The 20580-nt window shown below is 41.9% G+C and overlaps 1 protein-coding gene and 1 long non-coding RNA gene across 2 annotated transcripts; both read right to left on the reverse strand.

The window, feature by feature from the left end:
• Positions 1–1647: 1647 nt before the first annotated feature.
• LOC120433426 lies at positions 1648–6099 on the reverse strand. Its single transcript, XR_005608552.1, has 3 exons — positions 6013–6099; positions 2858–2961; positions 1648–2119 (listed from the first exon to the last, which is right to left on the reverse strand). It is a non-coding gene; the product is annotated as an uncharacterized LOC120433426 (long non-coding RNA).
• Positions 6100–9399: 3300 nt separating this feature from the next.
• LOC120433487 (putative leucine-rich repeat-containing protein DDB_G0290503) lies at positions 9400–10250 on the reverse strand. The gene is made up of 3 exons (XM_039599763.1): positions 10124–10250; positions 9930–10031; positions 9400–9818 (listed from the first exon to the last, which is right to left on the reverse strand). The coding sequence occupies exons 1-3, from the start codon at positions 10200–10202 to the stop codon at positions 9400–9402; spliced, it is 600 nt and encodes a 199-aa protein (XP_039455697.1). The 5' UTR covers positions 10203–10250.
• Positions 10251–20580: the final 10330 nt, after the last annotated feature.

A 20580-nucleotide genomic window follows, 5' to 3' on the forward strand; every position in this document is an offset into this window, starting at 1 on the left:
CGCTGTAACTGCAATAAGTTAATCAACCGATTCGCACTACAACCTGGTTTGCCTCTTATCTGTAGTTATTTTTATTTAATTTAATAACTGTACAGTACTCTCTGTATATAGTAATTTTGTCCTTAATGTAAATATGTAAGAAAAATTGTGTATGCTTCTGTTCTGTGTCCTGTGTACTGTTTGTTTGTATATGTGTCTTTTTGGCTGCTGTTACAACCAATTTCCCCTTGTGGGACAATTAAAGGATTATTCTATTCTATTCTATTCTATTCTATTCTACACAATAGGCAGGATCAATAGGCAGACAGACAAACAATTCCAAGGAACTGGACAACTGGGAACCGTTCAAGATTCACATCCCAGTTAAGAGTGGTGAGAATGATGTTCCTGATATGACAGCTGCATCAAAGTGATGAAAAATAACTTAGTAAAAGCTTTGTTCTTCCAAATGGTATTCAGTGAAATTTAACACAACAGTCCCCTCTAGTGGAGCTCTTGTTATTACCAACCAAGATTTTTAGTTTTAAAGCAAAGCAGAAGTTTATCAAAAATTATTTCAAAGTTTATTCTGTCATACTCTTTTATATTCTCTCTTACAGGACTTTCTACAGAGAACTCTCTGTGCCGGTGTTTTGAAAGTTTTGCCCTGTTAACAGACACCAGTGAAGTAAACTGAAGTAGCTTCTGTAATGCTACAATGAGACAAAAGTGGTCCACACACTGTAAAAAAAAAAATCCTAAAAAAACAGTAATATTCCGGCAGCTGGGGCGCCAAAATAATACCAGAAAATAACAGAAAATAACTTTCTCATAAAAATACGGTTATTTTCAGTAATGACAATACAGTTTGTTGCCCTAATTTTACATGGGATTTTGCCTTTTTCAAGTGCTTTTAAACATTAAATTAGGAACATTTTAATGTGATTAAACAATGAAATTACCTATAAACAAGGTCAATGAATGTGGCAATATGAATAATAATACTTAAATGTACAGAAATATACAGTTAACAGTTGGTTTAAATAATAATAATGGATTGCATTTATATAGTGCTTTTCGAGACCCTCAAAGCGTTTAACAATTACACTATTCATTCACTCTCACATTCACACACTGGTGGAGGCAAGCTACAGTTGCAGCCACAGCTGCTCTGGGGCAGACTGACAGAAGCGAGGCTGCCATATCGCGCCATCGGCCCCTCTGGCCATCACCAGGAGGTGGTAGGTGAAGTGCCTTGCCCAAGGACACAACGGCCGAGACTGTCCGAGCCGGGGCTCGAACCGGCAACCTTCTGATTACAAGACGAACTGCCAACTCTTGAGCCACAATCGCCCTAAATAACATTATTTGATGTAAAAAAAAGTTTATAAGAATCATTTTATGTATTTTTCCATAGTATTACATTTGAATTTAACAGTTCAATCTTTCAAATAACGGACACATATTTGTGAAATCATGATACATTTGTGAATGTATTTTAACAATCTTTGTACAGACAAATACATTTAAAAAACAAGAAAATTATGTTTTATTACATTTACAGTGATTTTACGTTAATTTACATTTGAAATGTGAAAATTTATGTAAATTTAATGATATTCTAGAAAAACAGTACAAAACTGTAAAATACACAGTAAAATACTTTTATGTTACTTTTTTTTTTTTACAGTGCACTCTTTTCTTCTTCTTCTTCTTCTTTTTTTAAATTTGGTTTGTTTGTTTTTTACCAGCACTTACAATCTTTGTATGTTTCTTAATAAGGCACTGTGCTTGATTCTCTGAATTAAATACTGTCTGCTAAACAAATAACATACAACCACTGGTTATTTTTGCCATGAATATAATTTTGTACCTAAATGTACGCAGTCAGAACAGAGTACAACATTAAATTGAAATGCAGAATAGAACAAGAATCACAGTTAAAATGTCAGAGCATGTAGAAATACATGCTCTCTAAGAAACTGTACAGTGGTGTCATGGTATTTTTTTACAGATCCATTTCATAGAAGCTGTACATGAAATATCATTCCAAGTCCTCTGATCTTCAGCTCTTATATGCACACAATCTTCTTCACTGGTCAGTGAGCCTCCATTATTGGGTTCATTTGTTGCCCAGTTCCTAAAGAACAAAGGTTTTATATAAGAACGTATCAGTAAGATGAAGAAATGGAGTGTGGGGATTGAATCCCCATAAAAAATATGACAATGACCCCACTGTCTCTACTAGTTTTTGGAGAAAGTTAGCATGCATACGTCAGTCTCCAGATAAAAATTAATGTGTCATTAAGATCATTAATTTTTCCCCTGAAATATGCCATTAAGGTAGAAAGATGGTGCAGTTGTTAACAGTGCTGTATAGATTCAAATCTACTGTGTCCTTTCTGTGTGCAGTTTGCATTTTCTCTGCCTGTGTGGTGTTAGGGTTCAAATATTGAGGAGTGATACAGGAGTAATTCCAAATAACAACACTGGTCCAGCCGGGTTAAGTCAAACAATGATTTTAATGAACACACGCAGCGTGGGGAGATGAACACTGCACACTGATCCCCACAGTGGGTTCTCTGTCACTTCCTCCCACAGTACAAAGACGTGTGCTAGCTGAGTGGTGGAGAAAATGGATAGATCGATGTATTTGTCATGAAATGTTCAAAAGGTCGTAACTGAGTTCTTCTGCCCCCATGTGCCCCCCAAAAGAGTCAGTAGCATCTCTCTTTAACCTTTTGCCCTTATTTTGGCTCAACCACCTGACATGTAAGCTCACTGATGAGGTTATTTCTGCATACATCTATGTTCATGAAAAAACACATCTGCCGGAAATCCAGTAAATGTAATAAACTGAACTAAAGTGAAGACTTACGCCAGAGTCAGTGGAGTTCCATCTACCCATTTCCACTGTCCCTCCATTCCATTGTCAGTCAAACCAATCCAAGTGTTTTCTTTGATGATTGTAGTGAGAAAGTTCTGTTTAAAATTAAAAAAAAAACACCAGAATTTAGGGTGTGCTGTCTGTACTAGTTTTGTCTAAACATATCTATTGAATGCATGCAAAGAAAATTCTTAACTTTTTTGACACTGTTGTCATCATTCTCATCGATCTCTCTGGTTCTTTGAAAAATAAACACTCAGACATTTAAAACCCTTGTAATGCTTTTATTTAAAACCTCGGGGCATAGGGAGATCATGCAACCTAAAAGCAGATTTGAGGAGTAATGTGTGGGATGCAAACTAAACGGCTCTTAGAGCATGTGCGAATCTTTCGTCACTTTGCCAACATTGCAACAGTTAATATATTTGAATGACACGGTTAGCGCCCAGTTAGCTCTTAGCATTTCTCGACAGCTTTGCCTCTCGACTGCCCGAGACATTTAAACAATGGATACCTCCGTATATAAACAAATTCATGCTTTTCTCCTCAATGTAGAGCTTCCCCCGATTGAACAACAAATATTTCACTATTGCAAAAATTTTAAGAGATACTTATTATTCTTAACATCTTAACAGATACTCTGACCAGTAACTATCGTAAAATGCTTCGAGCGGAAGTAGACGCCTTTCGCACATGCGTGGTACGGATCGGGTTTCCAGTATGGATTGGGTAGTGACAAAAGCTGTGTCCCAAAACGTCGGCTGCATCCTTCGGAGGCCGCATTTGAAGGCCGATTACGTCACAGCCAGGTGACGAAGGCTGTCCCAATTTGTCGACTCCTTCAAATGCGGCCGACAAATGCGTCCTTCATTTCCCCGAATTTGAAGGATGGGTCCGGTGTGTCCTTCGTGGCCCACCATATCCCAGAATTCATAGCGCGGCCCAGCCAAATTTCAGCTGCCAACAATGGCGGCCGCTACTAAGTTTTAAAATTACTCTTATTAATCTTTCTGGGTCACAAAATAAACTTTTAACATATTTTCAGGCGAGAAAGTAGCTGTGTAAACTTCAAATATCTGCTTGGTTTATCAAGACATCGCATATTTGCAAAAAGTGTGCCGACGTTTTCGAGGCGTCTGTTACCCACCCGCTCGATAGCAAGCCGGGGTTCAATGGTCACACAGCCGGTGAGAGCAGCGAACTCCGGCTTCATCGTTTTCAGACCCCGCTTTTTCGCTACTCAGGTTAAACATGATATATAAGTCACTCGGATAACTTAAAAATGTAATTGTTTTCCTTTTTCGGTGTTTTATTTGTTCCGAGTAAATCGGTTTGGCTGAGATCAAAGTTATTAGATTATTAGATTATTAATCCATCGGGTAGGTTCAACGATATCCATTATTTCACCGAGGGGGAGAAAGCGGTAAGGGCGGGAACAGCTGGTCACGCAAATGTGAAGGCTAGACCGTCCCATTTCACAAGCCTCGCACTTCCGGCCTTCTCGGTCTTCGAAGGACCCGGCCCACGTAGACCGCGAAGGCCAGGTCCTCCGAAGGATGCAGCCGACATTTTGGGACACTTGTGCATCTCCTTGGTAGAACCTGCACCTGATGTTGACTTGTGCTATGGGCTTGAAGTTGGCCTCTAATGTATGGGCTCTAGTGTTGTACGCCACATACACATTGAGTTCCTGATGAAGGCTCTTAGGGTCCTGTTGATCTTGTATAGTTCTAGGCATTCAAGAAACCCAGGTGTGGGGCATCAATCCAGGCAGCGCACAGGTTGCTGAGCCTAGTCTTGCAGTCTCAGACAACAGCTCGGTCTACCAGTAGCTTCCTTTCTGTGCGCCGCTCATGTAATGAACCATAGCTTACCCGCTATGATGCCTGACAGGAGCTTCCATGTGGTACCAAGGCTAGGACCAGTCCCTTTTGAGGGTATTTGGGGATCAGGACTGTCCGGCCTTCGGTCATCCATTCCGAGTGTCTCTCATCGACTCAGTGAATACTCAGCCTCTTCAGCCAGTAGGTGTGGCCATGTCGAGGCCTGGTGCTGTCTAACTCTTCACTATGATGATTACTAGACCATGTTCAGGGTCTGTGATAATCACTGCGATGGTTAAATCACAGTGATGGGTACTGGACTTTGATGGATATCATCCATCTAAGTTCAGGGAGCAGCCCATTTCTCATCAGGGTGTTCTGGTACCTCAACACCTGATGCAGGCCTTGTTAATCCGGTCACTTCCTTGCCTGTGTGACTCCATATTTACTTTTTTTTTTCGCTCATATCTGCGGTAAGCTATAACACTATACTATACACACACACACTAGACTTCTTCCACAGTGTCCAGAGTGAGATGGAGTAACAGCTGTTTCAGGGTTTAATAATTGCTGGGACATAAAAATATGTATAGTATGTTTGTTTGCTTTGATGTAAAATTTCAGTTTTTATAGTTTTTCTCCTGCTTTGACTCACCCTCTAGTTCTCATCTAAAGATGTATTTGCCAAAACAGCTCAATTGTAGTTTCATGTCAATTATTATAGGTCCGTCAGTATTTGGGAGCTGAATCTTCAGCCCTGCTGAAAACCTAAATGGAAGCCTGTCAAGTAAAAGTGAAGAAAGGAGCAAAAACGAGACAAGCAGCATACCGGAGACCGCAAAGCTGAGTGCAGAATTGATCAAATTAGGAGCTAAAATAAAAGACTAAAGGGACAGCCATTTTTATTTTCAGCAATTTTCCATTTTTACAGACAAAAGGTTTCAAACTTAAACCTCATGTGTGTTTAATCTAGTGGTAGCAAATGCATAAAAAAGGGATTTATGAGGACACTGAATAAAAAATTGCTTCCTTGAAAACAGCATTAACAATTTAGTATTGAATGAAAATAATCTATATACAAAGTGTCTGTGAATGGCAGAGATGCATGTAGCACAGAGCTATTGCTCAGTGTCTGAGTGGCAGAACGCCAGAATCTCAGCTAGAAGCTCACAAAACCATTTTAACAACCACCACACTGCTAAAAGTAGACATCTCACAAATTCCAAACCTGCAGGTTTCTTCACACTCAAAAGTAATGAATGAGGGGTACGAATATGAATATTCATGTATAGACACAGTAAAACACATAAATATGAACTGTACCTGTTCTTTAGCGCAGTCAATAACCACCAGATCTGCTCCTCTGTCTCTGCAGTCATTTCTAGCTTGATTCCAGGAACCAGACCTTTCAGAGAGGAGATAGCAGCTACAGCTGAAACTACTCCATCCTGCAGGACATTGTTTAACTGGAAGAAATTAAAAACAAGTAATATTTCAGTAAGGTTAATGAAGAATCTTTAATGAACCTTACAACAATGCTCAATTGATCTGTTTAATTAATTAAGGAGCTCCAAAAGTTTGATCACACAGATTTATCTAGAGTTTATTCACCTCCTGGCTTTTATATTTGTTTGCCTGTGTATATTTACTATGGTGAGTTTTTGTACCTAATCTATTTCAGGGCTGCAGCCAATATTTTAATAATTGGTTATTCCATTGAGTAATCAGATAAAAAGTACTTCTGTCTTATTAATGGACAATAATAAATGTTCAAAAGAGAAAAATGAACTCCTCATCAGTTTATATTTTAGAAATTGCAGTTGCAACTCTTTCATGTATTTACAGGCCATATTAAAAAACAATTCTTAAATGCAAAAATAAATATATGATGTCAAGTGCAGTAGTGCCCAATGAAATAATACAGCCTAAACGAATCATTCCAAGGCTTTAAACATTTTTAGGAGGCAAAAAACAAACAAACAAAAAGTATTTTATCTCCTGGATGAGGTAGATTTGGTGTGTGTTCGTGTATACGTGTTTTTGTGCCTGTGTCTGTGTATTTAAGTTTTAGTAAATGTGTTTTTGTAAGCCTTTAGAGGAGCATGTGGTGGTCGCAATGAAGAAAAGAGAGCAGATCAGTATTCTGATATTTGTCTTGTCCATTTTTTTTACTGGCCTACAAAAGAAAAAAAGTTTATATTTATATTTCAAAAAACAAATACATATTAATGAATATAGTTTTTAAATCTGAAAATAATGTTATAAAAGCATCTTCTATTCATGTCGGAGTTAGCTAAATAGATGGTTTGATGTTAGCTTCCCCCCACCTTAACGAAGAGGGTGAGCTCAGGCGGAGTGAAGAAAGCATGTTTGGTCTTGGTTTGTTGCATCCAAAACAGCAGCACTTGTGGCTAAAACTTCAATTCAATTCAATTCAATTTTATTTATATAGCGCCAAATCACAACAAAAGTCGCCTCAAGGCGCTTTATATTGTACAGTATACCCTATAATAATAGATACAGAGAAAAACCCAACAATCATATGACCCCCTATGAGCAAGCACTTTGGCAACAGTGTGAAGGAAAAACTCCCTTTTAACAGGAAGAAACCTCCAGCAGAACCAGGCTCAGGGAGGGGCGGCCATCTGCTGCGACCGGTTGGGGTGAGAGAAGGAAAACAGGATAAAGACATGCTGTGGAAGAGAGAAAGAGATTAATAACAGATATGATTCAATGCAGAGAGGTCTATTAACACATAGTGAGTGAGAAACGTGACTGGAAAGGAAAAACTCAATGCATCATTGGAATCCACCAGCAGCCTACATCTATTGCAGCATAACTAAGGGAGGATTCAGGGTCACCTGGTCCAGCCCTAACTATATGCTTTAACAAAAAGGAAAGTTTTAAGCCTAATCTTAAAAGCAGAGATAGTGTCTGTCTCCCAAATCCAAACTGGAAGCTGGTTCCACAGAAGAGGGGCCTACTTTACTGGGAACCTGTCAGGAGTCCTTAATGAAGCCAGCTGTTCCACAAGCTCCACCACGAAGAAAAGTTATTTTCAGCTGTTGTCATCTGACTTATTTGGTTTACACAGCAAAAATCTACAATAAAGCTACATCCAAATAATAAAGGTAATAAAGTTAAAATATGCAGATGAACTGCTAGCTTAGCCTGATAGGATGGTTAGGTAGATTGCTAAAATCATCCCTCTAATCTAAGGGTGAATCTAAGGTGCGGGGGTGGGGGGACATGGGGTGTACTAGAAAATATATATTTCAAGTTTTTCCTAACATTATCTTGTATATTTAGATTAATATCAAATATAAATAAATTAGATATTAATTCAGTTGTATTAATATATAAAAATGCTATTTTTTCTTCTTCTATATTTATTATATTATATATCTATTATATAACTTTATATTTATTATCACTACATTAGATTTCTCATGTTGTGGGTAATCAGTGTATAACAGCAACCAAAACAAAACAAAAAAAATCAAAACCCATAACTCAATACAATAAATACAATTCCACAAAAAACACATTTTGAAAAGTTAAATGTTATACAGTGTCAGTATCAATCATTCCAAATCCAAATTCTAACTTTGGCACAACCATAAGGTGTATATAAGGGAGGGACATCTCTGAAAAGTGAGGTCAATCCAAAAGTGCTTTAAATGGCTCTCTGAGATTTGGAAGGTGAAATACTGAATTTGATGTGTGCAGAAGAAAACTCTTTTCCATATCAGACAAATATCTTGAAAGAAAAAAGATTATTATTATTATTATTATTATTATGATGATGATGATGATGATGATGATAATTCAGGAGTGTGACCAGGTATTTATAGGTTTACAGGTGTGGGACTGCACATTCCTCATCCCATCTATTGCAATGGCGATATGCTCCACACTGCGGCTCTGGTGTAAAAAATTCATATCATCAAATTAAATCTTTTAAAGTTTTGTTTTGTTGAATGGCTGTGAAGAAAGGCTGTTATTATCAGTCTCCTGCAGGTTAACATCTAACTATTTTTTCCTGTCTTTCCCACAGTAAAAAATTTAAAGTAACCACAAAACTGCAATCTACCCAATTTTTACGCAATATGCAAAATATAGCGACAATAACTGCTCCTAACTTCTAATAACTGGGTGAAACTGATAGAAGGTTATGTTTAGAGACTCAGTTATTTGTGAGTCTCTAAACAAACCTGTAGATCAGAAAGTGATGTCTCAGTGAAAAGATGCATCACAACTGAATCAAAAATGACCACTTGATGAAACAAGTAAAATAACAGTTAAAAAAAGATTTAAAGGATATTGAGATAAAAATAAGAATATGTCAGTGTAAGGCCTATCAGCTTCCTTTTCAGCTTCCTTAATGAAAATACATTAAGCGTACTTGTTGTGGATTCAATCATTTTATAAGTTACTAAACACCATTAAATAAGTTTCACATATGTGTTGATGAAATATATCCCTTAAATTATATTAGTACCATTCAGACTTGTAAATGTAAATTTGTGATGAGCATAAGGTACACTGCGGCACTGCAGCTTTATAGTGACAAGCAGCAATACTGACAATGGTTCATATGATATTTTCCTAATGACTGAAATTTGATTTCTTAAAAATATGGTAAGTCAGAAGATGCTAATTCATTCACTTGTTTGGAAACTGAATCACTAAATTTCTGAGAAAAACCTTTTAGAGACGCAAGGACTCACTCTGGTTGTAAAAGCACAGCAGTTTTTTAGTCAGCAGATCTCGCTCCTCATTCATTGAAGAAAGCTGGTTACTGACAGCAGAGATGTTTTTATTCAGAAGGTCTCGCTCCTCAGTCATGGAAGAAAGTTGGTTACTGACTGCAGAGAACTTTTTATTCAGAAGGTCTCGCTCCTCAGTCATGGAAGAAAGTTGGTTACTGACTGCAGAGAACTTTTTATTCAGAAGGTCTCGCTCCTCAGTCATGGAAGAAAGTTGGTTACTGACTGCAGAGAACTTTTTATTCAGAAGGTCTCGCTCCTCAGTCATGGAAGAAAGTTGATTACTGACAGCAGAGATGTTTTTATTCAGAAGGTCTCTCTCCTCAGCCTCCGCCGACACATGTCCAGCTAAATTATGGTCTGAAATAAAAAAATTGAATAGATTAAATTAAGTTAAAAAAAATAGCTGGTAATCATTAATATAGTGCCTGATGATCAGTAGAACAACTATCCATGAAAAGCCCAACTCACTGAAGAAACTAAGTGTGATAAGTCCAATCAGCAGGAAAACCGTAAGCAGGCTCAGGGAGAGAATAACACCCAAATAGAAACTTCTCTTAGAGCTCCTCTGACCTGAAAAGAAGATAAAAAAAAAGTTACCCAAACAAATGTGCAGTAGTAATAAGAAACGTTATAACCTCCTTGTTCTATCACTGCCTTTTTACCTGTGTAATTTGTTGAAGGTGTTGGGTTGTCAAGTTTAACGCATTCAACATTGTCATATATTGCCTCCATTTCATACATGGATTTGGTTTATTTCAGAGAGATCAGCTCTGCAGCACAGGATGAGTGAAGTGTGAAAGTCTCACTGGTTTCAGTTTACTCTCCTTTTAAATTCAGAGGAAGTCGCATATTTCAGAGGATTGTGCAGCTATGCAACCACTGAAACTTGATATGTTCTTAATTAAGCTGTGTATATATGTGATAGCCAAATGCAAGATACAGAAGTCAAACTGCTTTTCATGATTGTGTGAAAAAATTACAATTTTGCTTAAGTGTAAGTAAAACAATGTATGAATATGTGTGTGATTAATTTATTTGTAGAGATTAGTATTAGAAAGCACTGTGAATGCTCAAATTGAGTAGAAAGTTTCAATACAAGCAAAGGTCAGCTGCTATACAGTCCTGAGGAATAACACATAACAACAAATAACAACAAGCAGTTCATGACTTTTAGATTATGAAAATATCTAACTGCAGACCAAAACTATAAAGGCAAAATAAGAAGTCCCTCACTAGAGCACCAGTGACAGTGTCACGAACTAAATTGGCAAACTCAGAAAATTAATTTAAAAAGACTATAGCAAATAAAGTAAGACTAGGTTAATTCAACAAGCTCCAAAGACAGACTCGCGTGGACACACACACGCATACACACAGCATAACCCTCAGTGAAAAAGGTGAAAATCAGCTTTTACTCTTATAATATGGTTAAAAAACGAAAGTTACGTTAAGATTACTTCTAAAGTTGACATCCATCCATTCATCCATCGTCTTCCGCTTTATCTGGGGCTGGGTCGCGGGGGTAGCAGCCTAAGCAGAGAAGCCCAGACCTCCCTCTCCCCAGTCACCTCCTGTAGCTTATCCGGGGGAACACCAAGGCGTTCCCAGGCCAGCCGAAAGATATAATCTCTCCAGCGTGTCCTGGGTCTGCCCCATGTCCTGGTGGGACATGCCTGGAACACCTCACCCAGGAGGCGCCCAGGAGGCATCCTTGTCAGATGCCCGAACCACCACAGCTGGCTCCTTTCGATGTGGAGGAGCAGCGGCTCTACTCTGAGCCCCTCCCGGATGGCTGAACTTCTCACCCTATCTCTAAGGGAGAGGCCAGCCACCCTTCGGAGGAAGCTTATTTCCGCCGCTTGTATCTGCAATCTCGTTCTTTCGGTCACTACCCACAGCTCGTGGCCATAGGTGAGGGCAGGGACATAGATCCACTGGTAAATTGAGAGCTTCACTTTTACGTTCAGCTCTCTCTTCACCATGACGGACCGGTGCAGCGTCCACATCACTGCGACTGCTGCACCAATCCGTCTGTTGATCTCCGGCTCCCTTCTCCCATCACTTGCGAACAAGACCCCGAGATACTTGAACTCCTCCACTTGGGGCAGGAACTCATCCCCGACCCGGAGTGGGCACTCCACCCTTTTCCGGCTGAGAACCATGGCAGTAACGATTAACACTGGAACGCAATAATCGTTACTGGGATTTAGATAGGGTTGTTATTCGTTACTTCGTGTGGTGGCTATCACGGAGCTTCCATAGATTCAGTAACATTAGCAAGTGGTGGAGGCCAGCAGGTGGATGAGGTAAAGGGGACGCAGGAAGAAGAGAGAGCCGAGGCAGCCCCCGGTCCGAGTGTGAACTGAACTTCAGGTAAGAAGTTATGACCTGCAGTCTATCTGGGTCAGATATAAACCAAGTTTAGGTGGAGTTTATTTTCGTTATGCTGACTTTTTCGTACTGGGTGCTAGCTAGCATGACGGAGTTTCTATACAGCTGGGTGTGTGCTATGAAGTTACTGATGTTGAACTTTATTTTGTTCATAAGGTTAATTATTAGAGTTGCCAACCATCCCATAAAAAACGGAATCGTCTCGTATTCAGAGAAAATATCACGCGTTTCGTATTGAGCTGAAAAGGAACACAGTTTGTCCTGTACTTCAGCTACAATGGAAAAAGACACAAAGCTGGAGTTATTCTGTGTCTTTGCTGCACAGCTGCCTCGTCTTCTCTCATTCTCTCCCCCTCCCTCTCCTGTTTCTACTTCACTCATGAAACTGATCAATGATCAGCTGATCGGCTTTTCTGTCGCAAGTCCCATCTCTCTTGTTTGTTTATCGCCCACTTTGCGCCAGAAAGAAGAAACCAGTGTAGGTCGCGTTAAACAACAGCAGCACGTTTAAGCTTGGTCAGCTGTTGTTAGAATTTATTTAATATTACTTTCTAGTATCAGCTGATGTTTGCTGGAGCCACAGCTGTAAAAACTGCTGGTCATGATATCGGTTTGGATATGTGGTGAGAGGGAAACATGAAGATGAAACCAGGAGATGTCCTTACTGAATCATCAGAGCTGAGCAGGTGATGGAGAAACAGGTTTACCTTTTAGGTGACATGAATGAGTTGAAGGGAAGTTATGAACTGTTTCTGAGAGACAAATAACACCGGGATCCTTTTTTAATGTAGCTGGGCGGGTCTAGCAAAGTTTTGCCAGGGTGGCCAGTGACCCTTTCTTATTCTCATTTAAAATGTCTAGCTTTTAAAAAATAATTATCTGAATCTTACAACAAACGATTGATAGATTGATGCATATATACCATCAAAACAGTGTACATCACTGTCACAACAGCGTTTGTTTTCATTCAAAGGCTTTATGATTTTTTCTATAATGGTGGGCCGGTCTCTAGTCAAAATGCCCTGGCCGAGTTTTTGTCCCAGTCCAGCCCTGGATGCAACTCATCTGCAGTCTGGTGTTGCCTACATCTTCCTATTCGGAGGGCAGAATTTCCGAGTTCTGAGTACAATCGAAAGCACCACGACTGCAGTTTTTGTGTTGGATGTAAAAAAGCACACATGACGCTGTGACGTAGGCTAGAATCATGGCGTCGGTCAACGACGGTCCAGGCGTGGGATTTCTCTCGTGAAAATATGCACATTATTTTTTCCTTTCTATTGGTAGGTGGTACAGTGCACTTGAGGCAAGTAAGCAAGCTAGAAGACTGGCAATCTTGCTGGGTATCCAGTTACGGAAGCAACACATTAACAAGAGAATTCTGAGTAAAACCAAAGTTACTTTCCCTAGTAACTAGTTACTTTGAAAGTAACGAGTAACTTGAAGTAACTGAGTTACTTTTGATAGAAGCAACTAGTAATGTAACTAAGTTACTAATTTAAAGTAACTTTCCCAACACTGATTGCCGGCAATGCGAACCAAGCTCTTTCAATTGTTGTATAGGGATCGAATGGCCCGTAGCAATGGGCCAGACACCCCATACTCCCGCAGCACCTCCCACTGGACACCCCGAGGGACACGGTCGAATGCCTTCTCCAAGTCCACAAAACACATGTAGACTGGTTGGGCAAACTCCCATGCGGCCTCAAGTATCCTTGAGAGGATAAAGAGCTGGTCCAGTGTTCCGCAACAAGGACGAAAACCGCATTGTTCCTCCTGTATCTGAGGTTCGACTAGCGGACGAAGCACAAACCTGATGCATCTGAATCACTGAGATGTCAGCTTTTCCCCCAACAGCGTGTCCGCATACGTGCTGTCGGGGCTGAAAGCTGGCATCTCCCGAGATCATCATCCCGAGATACTTAAACTCTTCCACTTGGGGCAAGAACTCGTCCCTAACCTGGAGTGGGTACTCCACCCTTTTCTGGCTGAGGACCATGGAGGTGCTGATTCTCATTCCCGCTGCTTCACACTCGGCTGCAAACCGTTCCAGTGCGAGCTGGAGGCCATCACCCTATGAAGCCAGCAGAACCACATCATCCGCGAAAAGCAGAGATGAGATTCTGAGACCACCCAAGTGAAAGCCTTCTGCCATTTGATTACACTGTCCTGGCGGGGCAGTGCTGGTGGAGCCCATCACCCACCAAGAACGAGTCCGACTTATTGCCGGCTATGCAGACCAAGCTCTTGCAATGGTTGTATAAGGATTGAATGGCCTGTAGCAATGGGCAACCCCATACTCCCGTAAAATCCCCCACAGGACTGGTTGGGCAAACTCCCATGCACCCTCAAATATCCTTGAGAAGATAAGGACCTGATTCAGTGTTCCACAACCGGGACATAAACTGCATTGTTCCTCCTGTATCTGAGGATCAACTAACGGACGGACTCTCTTTTCCAGCACCTTGGCATAGACTTTCCCACGGAGGCTGAGGAGTGTGATCCCCCTGTAGTTGGAACACACCCTCCGGTCCCCCTTCTTAAAAATGGGGACCACCACCACGGTCTGCCAGTACAGGGGTTCTGCCCCTTAGCTCCACGCAACATTGTAGAGGCATGTCAGCCAGGACAGCCCTACAACGTCCAGAGCCTTCAGGAACTCGGGGTGGACATCATCCATCCCAGGGCCTCTGCCACCAAGGAGTTGTTTAACTGACTCAAAGACCTCGCCCCCGGAAATTGGCGGGTCATCCCCCTCATCCCCAGACTCTGCTTCCTCCTCGGAAGGCGTGTCAGTGGGATTAAGGAGGTCCTCGAAGTATTCCTTCCACCGCCCGACAATTTTCTCAGTCGAAGTCAGTAGCGCTCCACCAGCACTATATACAGTGCAGGTAGAGCACCGTTTCCCCTCCTTAGACGCCTGACAGTTTGTCAGAATCTCTTCGAGGCAGTCCGAAAGTCTTTTTCCATGCCCTCTCCGAACTCCTCCCACACCTGAGTTTTTGCTTCAGCCACTGCCCGAGCCGCATTCCGCTTGACCTGTCCGTACCTGTCAGCTGCCTCCGAAGTCCCACAGGCTAACCAAGCCTGATAGGACTCCTTCTTCAGCCTGGTGGCTCCCTTCACTTCTGGTGTCCACCTTTTGGTTCGGGGGTTACCACCACGACAGGCACCAACCACCTTGCGGCTGCAGCTCAATGCAGCAGCTTCGGCAATGGAGATGCTGAACATGGTCCATTCGGACTCAATGTCCCCAGTCTTCCTCGGAATGCTGTTAAAGCTCTGCCGGTGGTGTGCGTGGAAGATCTCACGGACTGGAGCCTCTGCCAGGTGTTCCCAGCACACCCTCACTCCACGTTTAGGTGCACCGGGTCTGTCCAGCCTCCTTCCCCGCCACCTGATCCAACTCACCACCAGGTGGTGATCAGTTGACAGCTCAGCCCCTCTCTTTACCTACTTAGTGTCCAGAACATATGGTCGCAGGTCTGGTGATACGATTACAAAATCAATCATCGACCTGCGGCCTAGAGCGTCCTGGTGCCACGTGCACTTATGGACACTCTTATGTTCGAACAAGGTGTTTGTTATGGCCAAACTGTGATTTGCACAGAAGTCCAATAACAAAACACCACTCGGGTTCAGGTCAGGGAGGCCGTTCCTCCCACTCACGCCCCTCCAGGTCTCGCTGTCGTTACCCACGTGAGCATTGAAGTCTCCCAGTAGGACAACAGAGTCTCCAGGTGGAGCACCTTCTGGTACCTCTCAACCTCACGCAGTAACTCAGGCTCCTTCCCCACCAGAGAGGTGACATTCCTTGTCCCAATTGCCAGTCTTGGTAGCCAGGGATCAGTCCGCCAGGGCCTCCTCTCCTGGCCACCGCCTGGCACACAATGCACCAGACCCCTACGGCACCTCCTGTGGGGCCTGCGGGAGGATGGGCCCATGTCTCCTTTTCGGGCTGTGCCTGGACGGGCCCCATGGACTAAGGCCTGGCCACCAGACGCTCACCCTCGGGCACCCTCCCCGGGCCTGGCTCCAGGGTGGGGCCCCAATAACCCTATCCCGGGCAGGGTAAACTGTTCCCTCGATGTTTTCCTCATAAGGGTCTTCTGAATCGCTCTTTGTCTGGTCCCTCACCCTGGACCAATTTGCCATGGGAGACCCTACCAGGGGGCAAAAGCTCCCGGACATAGCCCCTGGGATCCCTGGGACACACAAACCCCTCCACCTTGATAAGGTAGCGATTCACTGAGGGGTTCTAAAGTTGCAATTTAGAAATTACTGTGCTGTATATTTGCATAAGTGTGACATGTATAGCTGTGAGGTACTTGCATAGCATAATTTCTATGACCATTTTTTGTTAGTAATATATATTTTCCCCTCTCACTGAATGACAATAATATTAATATCATATTCACAAACAAACAACCAAACACACACACACACACACACACACACACACACACAAACTTTTTATGTCATTTTTTATGTGTATGTGGTTTTAAGTTAGTAATTTCCACATTTCTATAGGGCCTATAGAACCCAAATTGAACATACATAAAATAATAAATTATTTTGGCCTGCACTGTATTTAGTATTTTGTACCCTGCCTCTTGCCCTATGACAACTGGGATAAGCTAAAGCTCATGAATTGGGTAAGAAGAATACTGAATGGATTTATTCCTAATTACATGAGGTCTGACAAATGGCAGCCAAAAACTGTAGTGTCTTTCTCCACTGTCAATTGACTTTCTTACACAATAAAGCCAGCATATGCTACCCTGTGCAAAAAGTTCTGCAGTGTAATAGTTCTGCAATGTAAGACTACAAATTTAGAAGAATAAGGAAGTATTACTGCTGTGCTCTTACCATTCTAAAATGGTACACATAACTTGTGCAACAATGACTGTGTGAAAAATAACAGAAGTCAAACTTTTTTTTCTGTTCAGTTTTGAAGGAGACAGTCAGTTCTTTATTTCCACAAAGATACAGAGCCCTGCAAAGGACATTGGAGAAAAAAACAGGAAGATGTACTTTTGTGAGATCCCGCAAAAGTTTTAAGTCCATGCACCTCCAGTTCGGTATTGAAACCTTAGTGTTAGGTTTATATTGTTGGATTGTCATTTATGCTTAGAAATATATAGTTATATATGCTTAGAAGTATATAATCATTTGTAGATTGAAAGAATGCCTCTTCCTAGGGGGTCTGTAACAAGTCTGTGTAGCGTGAAGAGGGGAGTGCGTTCACTCCTCTTCAGAGTATTCTGGCATAGATCACAGACCTCCTAGGGTCATGAGAGAGGTCATATCTTCTCTTGCTGACATATGATATGGTAAACACACATATATCTGTTTTAGTATAAGTGCCTTTTGTTTAGATGAACTGCTGGACTTCCAGGCCAGCAGGTTTAGGGAAGTCGTTCACAGGGTCACATCTTGACACACACACACACACACACACACATACCTACACTATGCACAGACTGGTACCCTTTGTTCACGTGTACTGCTGTGTAAGACGTCATATGTTAATGAACTTATGCATATTCACTTAACCTCAATAAAGAGCAGTGTTGCGAGGGAGCAGACGAGAGCGACTGGGGTCAAGCGAAGGAACGGCGCTTGTCATGGTTCTCTCCCTCGTGCACGAGTAACACAAAGAGCTCTGGTGACTTGCGTCTTGCTTTTTGCTGTTGTAGTTGAATTGTCTCTTTCCAGCGAGGGGTTGTGCCAGACAGACCCATCACTTAGAAACAACCACTCCCTGTCCTATCCCCCAGTCATGTCTGTCCCATCTGTAACAACCGAAAATCAAATCAAATAAATACATAATTATAATAAAGGTCAATCAAATGGACCAATATGGCAAGGCCATGATGATCCACTTGGTAAAGTAAATCCGCTTGGCATCTTTCTTGGCCTTCAGACAACAATTCTGATGGCTAAGGATCCAAACGGGACAGGCAAAAAAAGAAAAAAAAAGAAACAACCACAGTGATGGAGGACACACACCCATGTGAGAGATTCATAGATTTTTATTTTGAGCTTGGACTAAATTATAAAGACATTAAAACAGTACTTGGCAGTAGACACTGTTTTCATATAAGTGAGAGACATCTGAAGAGAGTTCTTAGTGCAAGGGGACACACTTGTCACAAAGCGTACTCTGACCTGGCAGTCTTGGTTGAATTCATTGGCAACCAATTGCAGTACTCTGCGCAGCTTCATGGGTACCAATGAATGTACGCTAGATGCAGGGAACATGGACTACATGTGACAAAAAAGGATGTGGGCTTTGAAGGAGCTGGATTCCTGAGAGGTGGCACTGAGACAAGCAAGACGTCTCAGGTGAAGGAACTATTTTTCTAAAGGGCCGAACTTCATCTGGCACCTGGACTCATGATAAACTGAAGCCATATGGCATCTCTATCAATGGGGTTATTGATGGTTTCTCAAGAAAAATAACCTGGTTTAATGCCTACACAAGAAATAGTAATCCGAAAGTGATCGGGGGGTATTACATAGAAGCAGTGCAGTGCTTAAAGGGCTGCCCTGGAGTTATGAGGGGCGATCTTGAAACTGAAAATGGCCACGTTAGAGGCTTTCCGCATTTCCTTGTGCCCATGGCTCCAAACGACACCCTTGAGAGTTACGTGGAGGGAGCAAGTACCGCCAATCAGAGAATTGAATACTGGTGGCATTTTCTTCGCAGCCAGTGTCTGGAGTTCTGGTTGTCCTTATTTCCAGACATCAGAGACAACGGGTACTTTGATTGTGGGTTTCTGGACAAAAACCACTTTCAGTTTTGTTGCATGGGACTTATCCAGGTGAGTTAATAAATTATGCATGCATCCATACACACAAGAGTGTGTATGGATGCATGTGTGAGTGAGAGATAAAGGGAACGTAGGAAGTGATAGAGCGGGAGTAGATGAAGTATAGTCAGTGTTGGGGAGTAACGGAATACATGTACCGCCGTTACGTATTTAGAATACAAAATATGAGTAACTGTATTCCGTTACAGTTACCGTTTAAAAAGGTGGTATTCAGAATACAGTTACTTTGTTGAAATAAATGGATTACACGGCGGTACTTCCCTGTTTCATATTGTCGCGGGTCAGGACTGTTTGGGTTTGTTTGACAGCTACGTAATGTTGTTCCAGGCGGCAGCGTTACGTTGCCATGGTTACAGGCTGACACGCGCTCTCTCTCTCTGCGTGTTTCCTGGGTGAGAGAGCGCTTTTTTGTTGTTGTTGTTGTGCTAAGCTAAAAGGCAGAATGCTACAGGCATGGCCCTAAAGAATGTAGCCTCATGGGCAGTGTAGTCCGTGCTGCAGCGAGAATGGACTGCCATACACGTTATGTGTCTGTGAGCGAGGGAGGAGAGAAAGGAAAAGTCCGAGCTGTCACGGAGCAAAAACGGGAGCTGGAAGCATGTAAATATAATAATAACCACTGCAGCCAAGAAGAGTGCCTGACGAGCCCAGCTGTAAGTAAGCTATTAAGACTCAACTGTACACTGTGTTCGTGTTTTCCTCCGGAAAAAATAAGTTCTGTTGGAGCAGCCTTTCAACGCCTCTCTCTGTCTCTGGCAAGCAAAGTTGACCAAGACAACAAAGTAAAGCTAGTTTTCGGCTACCAGCCCGACACGGAACCCACCGTGATAGCCAGAGGTCCCTTTACTACGGTTCGAGCCACGGACCTTCAGTAACAGTAATAAATCACAGCAATAGTACATTCACGTAGTTGTAAACAGCATGATAATATATTAAGTAATCCAAAGTATTCAGAATACGTTACTCTCATTGAGTAACGTAACGGAATACGTTACAGAATACATTTTGGGGCATGTATTCAGTATTCTGTAATGGAATACATTTTAAAAGTAACCTTCCCAACACTGAGTATAGTGAGAGATGAGAGCAGGGCCAGGCTGAGGGAATGGGGAGGCTTGCAGGAAGAAAGACAAGAGAGGGAGAAGAGGTGGAGAGGAGCAGGGAGTAAATGAAATGAAAATTGTGTAAATACTATAATTTAGGCTACTAATTTTTTTTAGGCAGGCATGTATGCACATTTGTTAAATTTATGTATTCTTTTTAACAGGATCAGCTGGATGACACTGCACAGGTTTGGAATACACACTCCATCATGCCATCGAAAAACATCAATATCCCCAGTGGTCGGCCTAATCTAATGCATTACCTGAGCTCTATGGACAAGAGACTTCCTTTGCCCCACTGAAGAACATGTTGAACTTAGTAAAAATTAGTGTGTTTTTTGACTGACCAAACTATGTGATCCAGATGTATATGAACTGTGCAATAGCCTCCAGCAACAGGCCCATATCAGGCTGTGAACTTGTACATGCATCTAAGAGAAACCCTCATGGCACTTGCCACCTGCACTACTCTTTTGGCCTTCTTTGTCTCATACAGTGACAAGACACTTTCCTTATCTGACAGTTTCAGATGCAGACATGCCATGGGTGTGAAGAAGCAATCCATTACATACTTTGGCTCTTGGAGAATGGCCTTGTGAGCCATTGTTTTAATGGCAGGCTGCATGTTGTTCTTAGGGTGGTAGGAAGTGGGAACCCATCCTTGTAAAGCGGTCAAGCAGGTCTTCTTCATCATTATCCAATGTGCCCTGGAGAGCCTTCTCAACAGCTGATCTACAGGAGAGAGATAGTTGAGTGATCAGGATGTCTACATCAACTGAGTCCATTCCATGG

This window comes from Oreochromis aureus, linkage group 16 (assembly GCF_013358895.1).
Source record: "Oreochromis aureus strain Israel breed Guangdong linkage group 16, ZZ_aureus, whole genome shotgun sequence".
Lineage (NCBI taxonomy): Eukaryota > Metazoa > Chordata > Actinopteri > Cichliformes > Cichlidae > Oreochromis > Oreochromis aureus.

Coding starts and splice junctions, on each gene's coding strand:
- LOC120433487 (XM_039599763.1), bottom strand. CDS start 10,202: ATGTATGAAATGGAGGCAATATATGACAATGTTGAATGCGTTAAACTT. Junction 10,032..10,123: donor ACCTTCAACAAATTACACAG/GTAAAAAGGCAG, acceptor TCTTCTTTTCAG/GTCAGAGGAGCTCTAAGAGA. Junction 9,819..9,929: donor TATCACACTTAGTTTCTTCA/GTGAGTTGGGCT, acceptor TTTTTATTTCAG/ACCATAATTTAGCTGGACAT.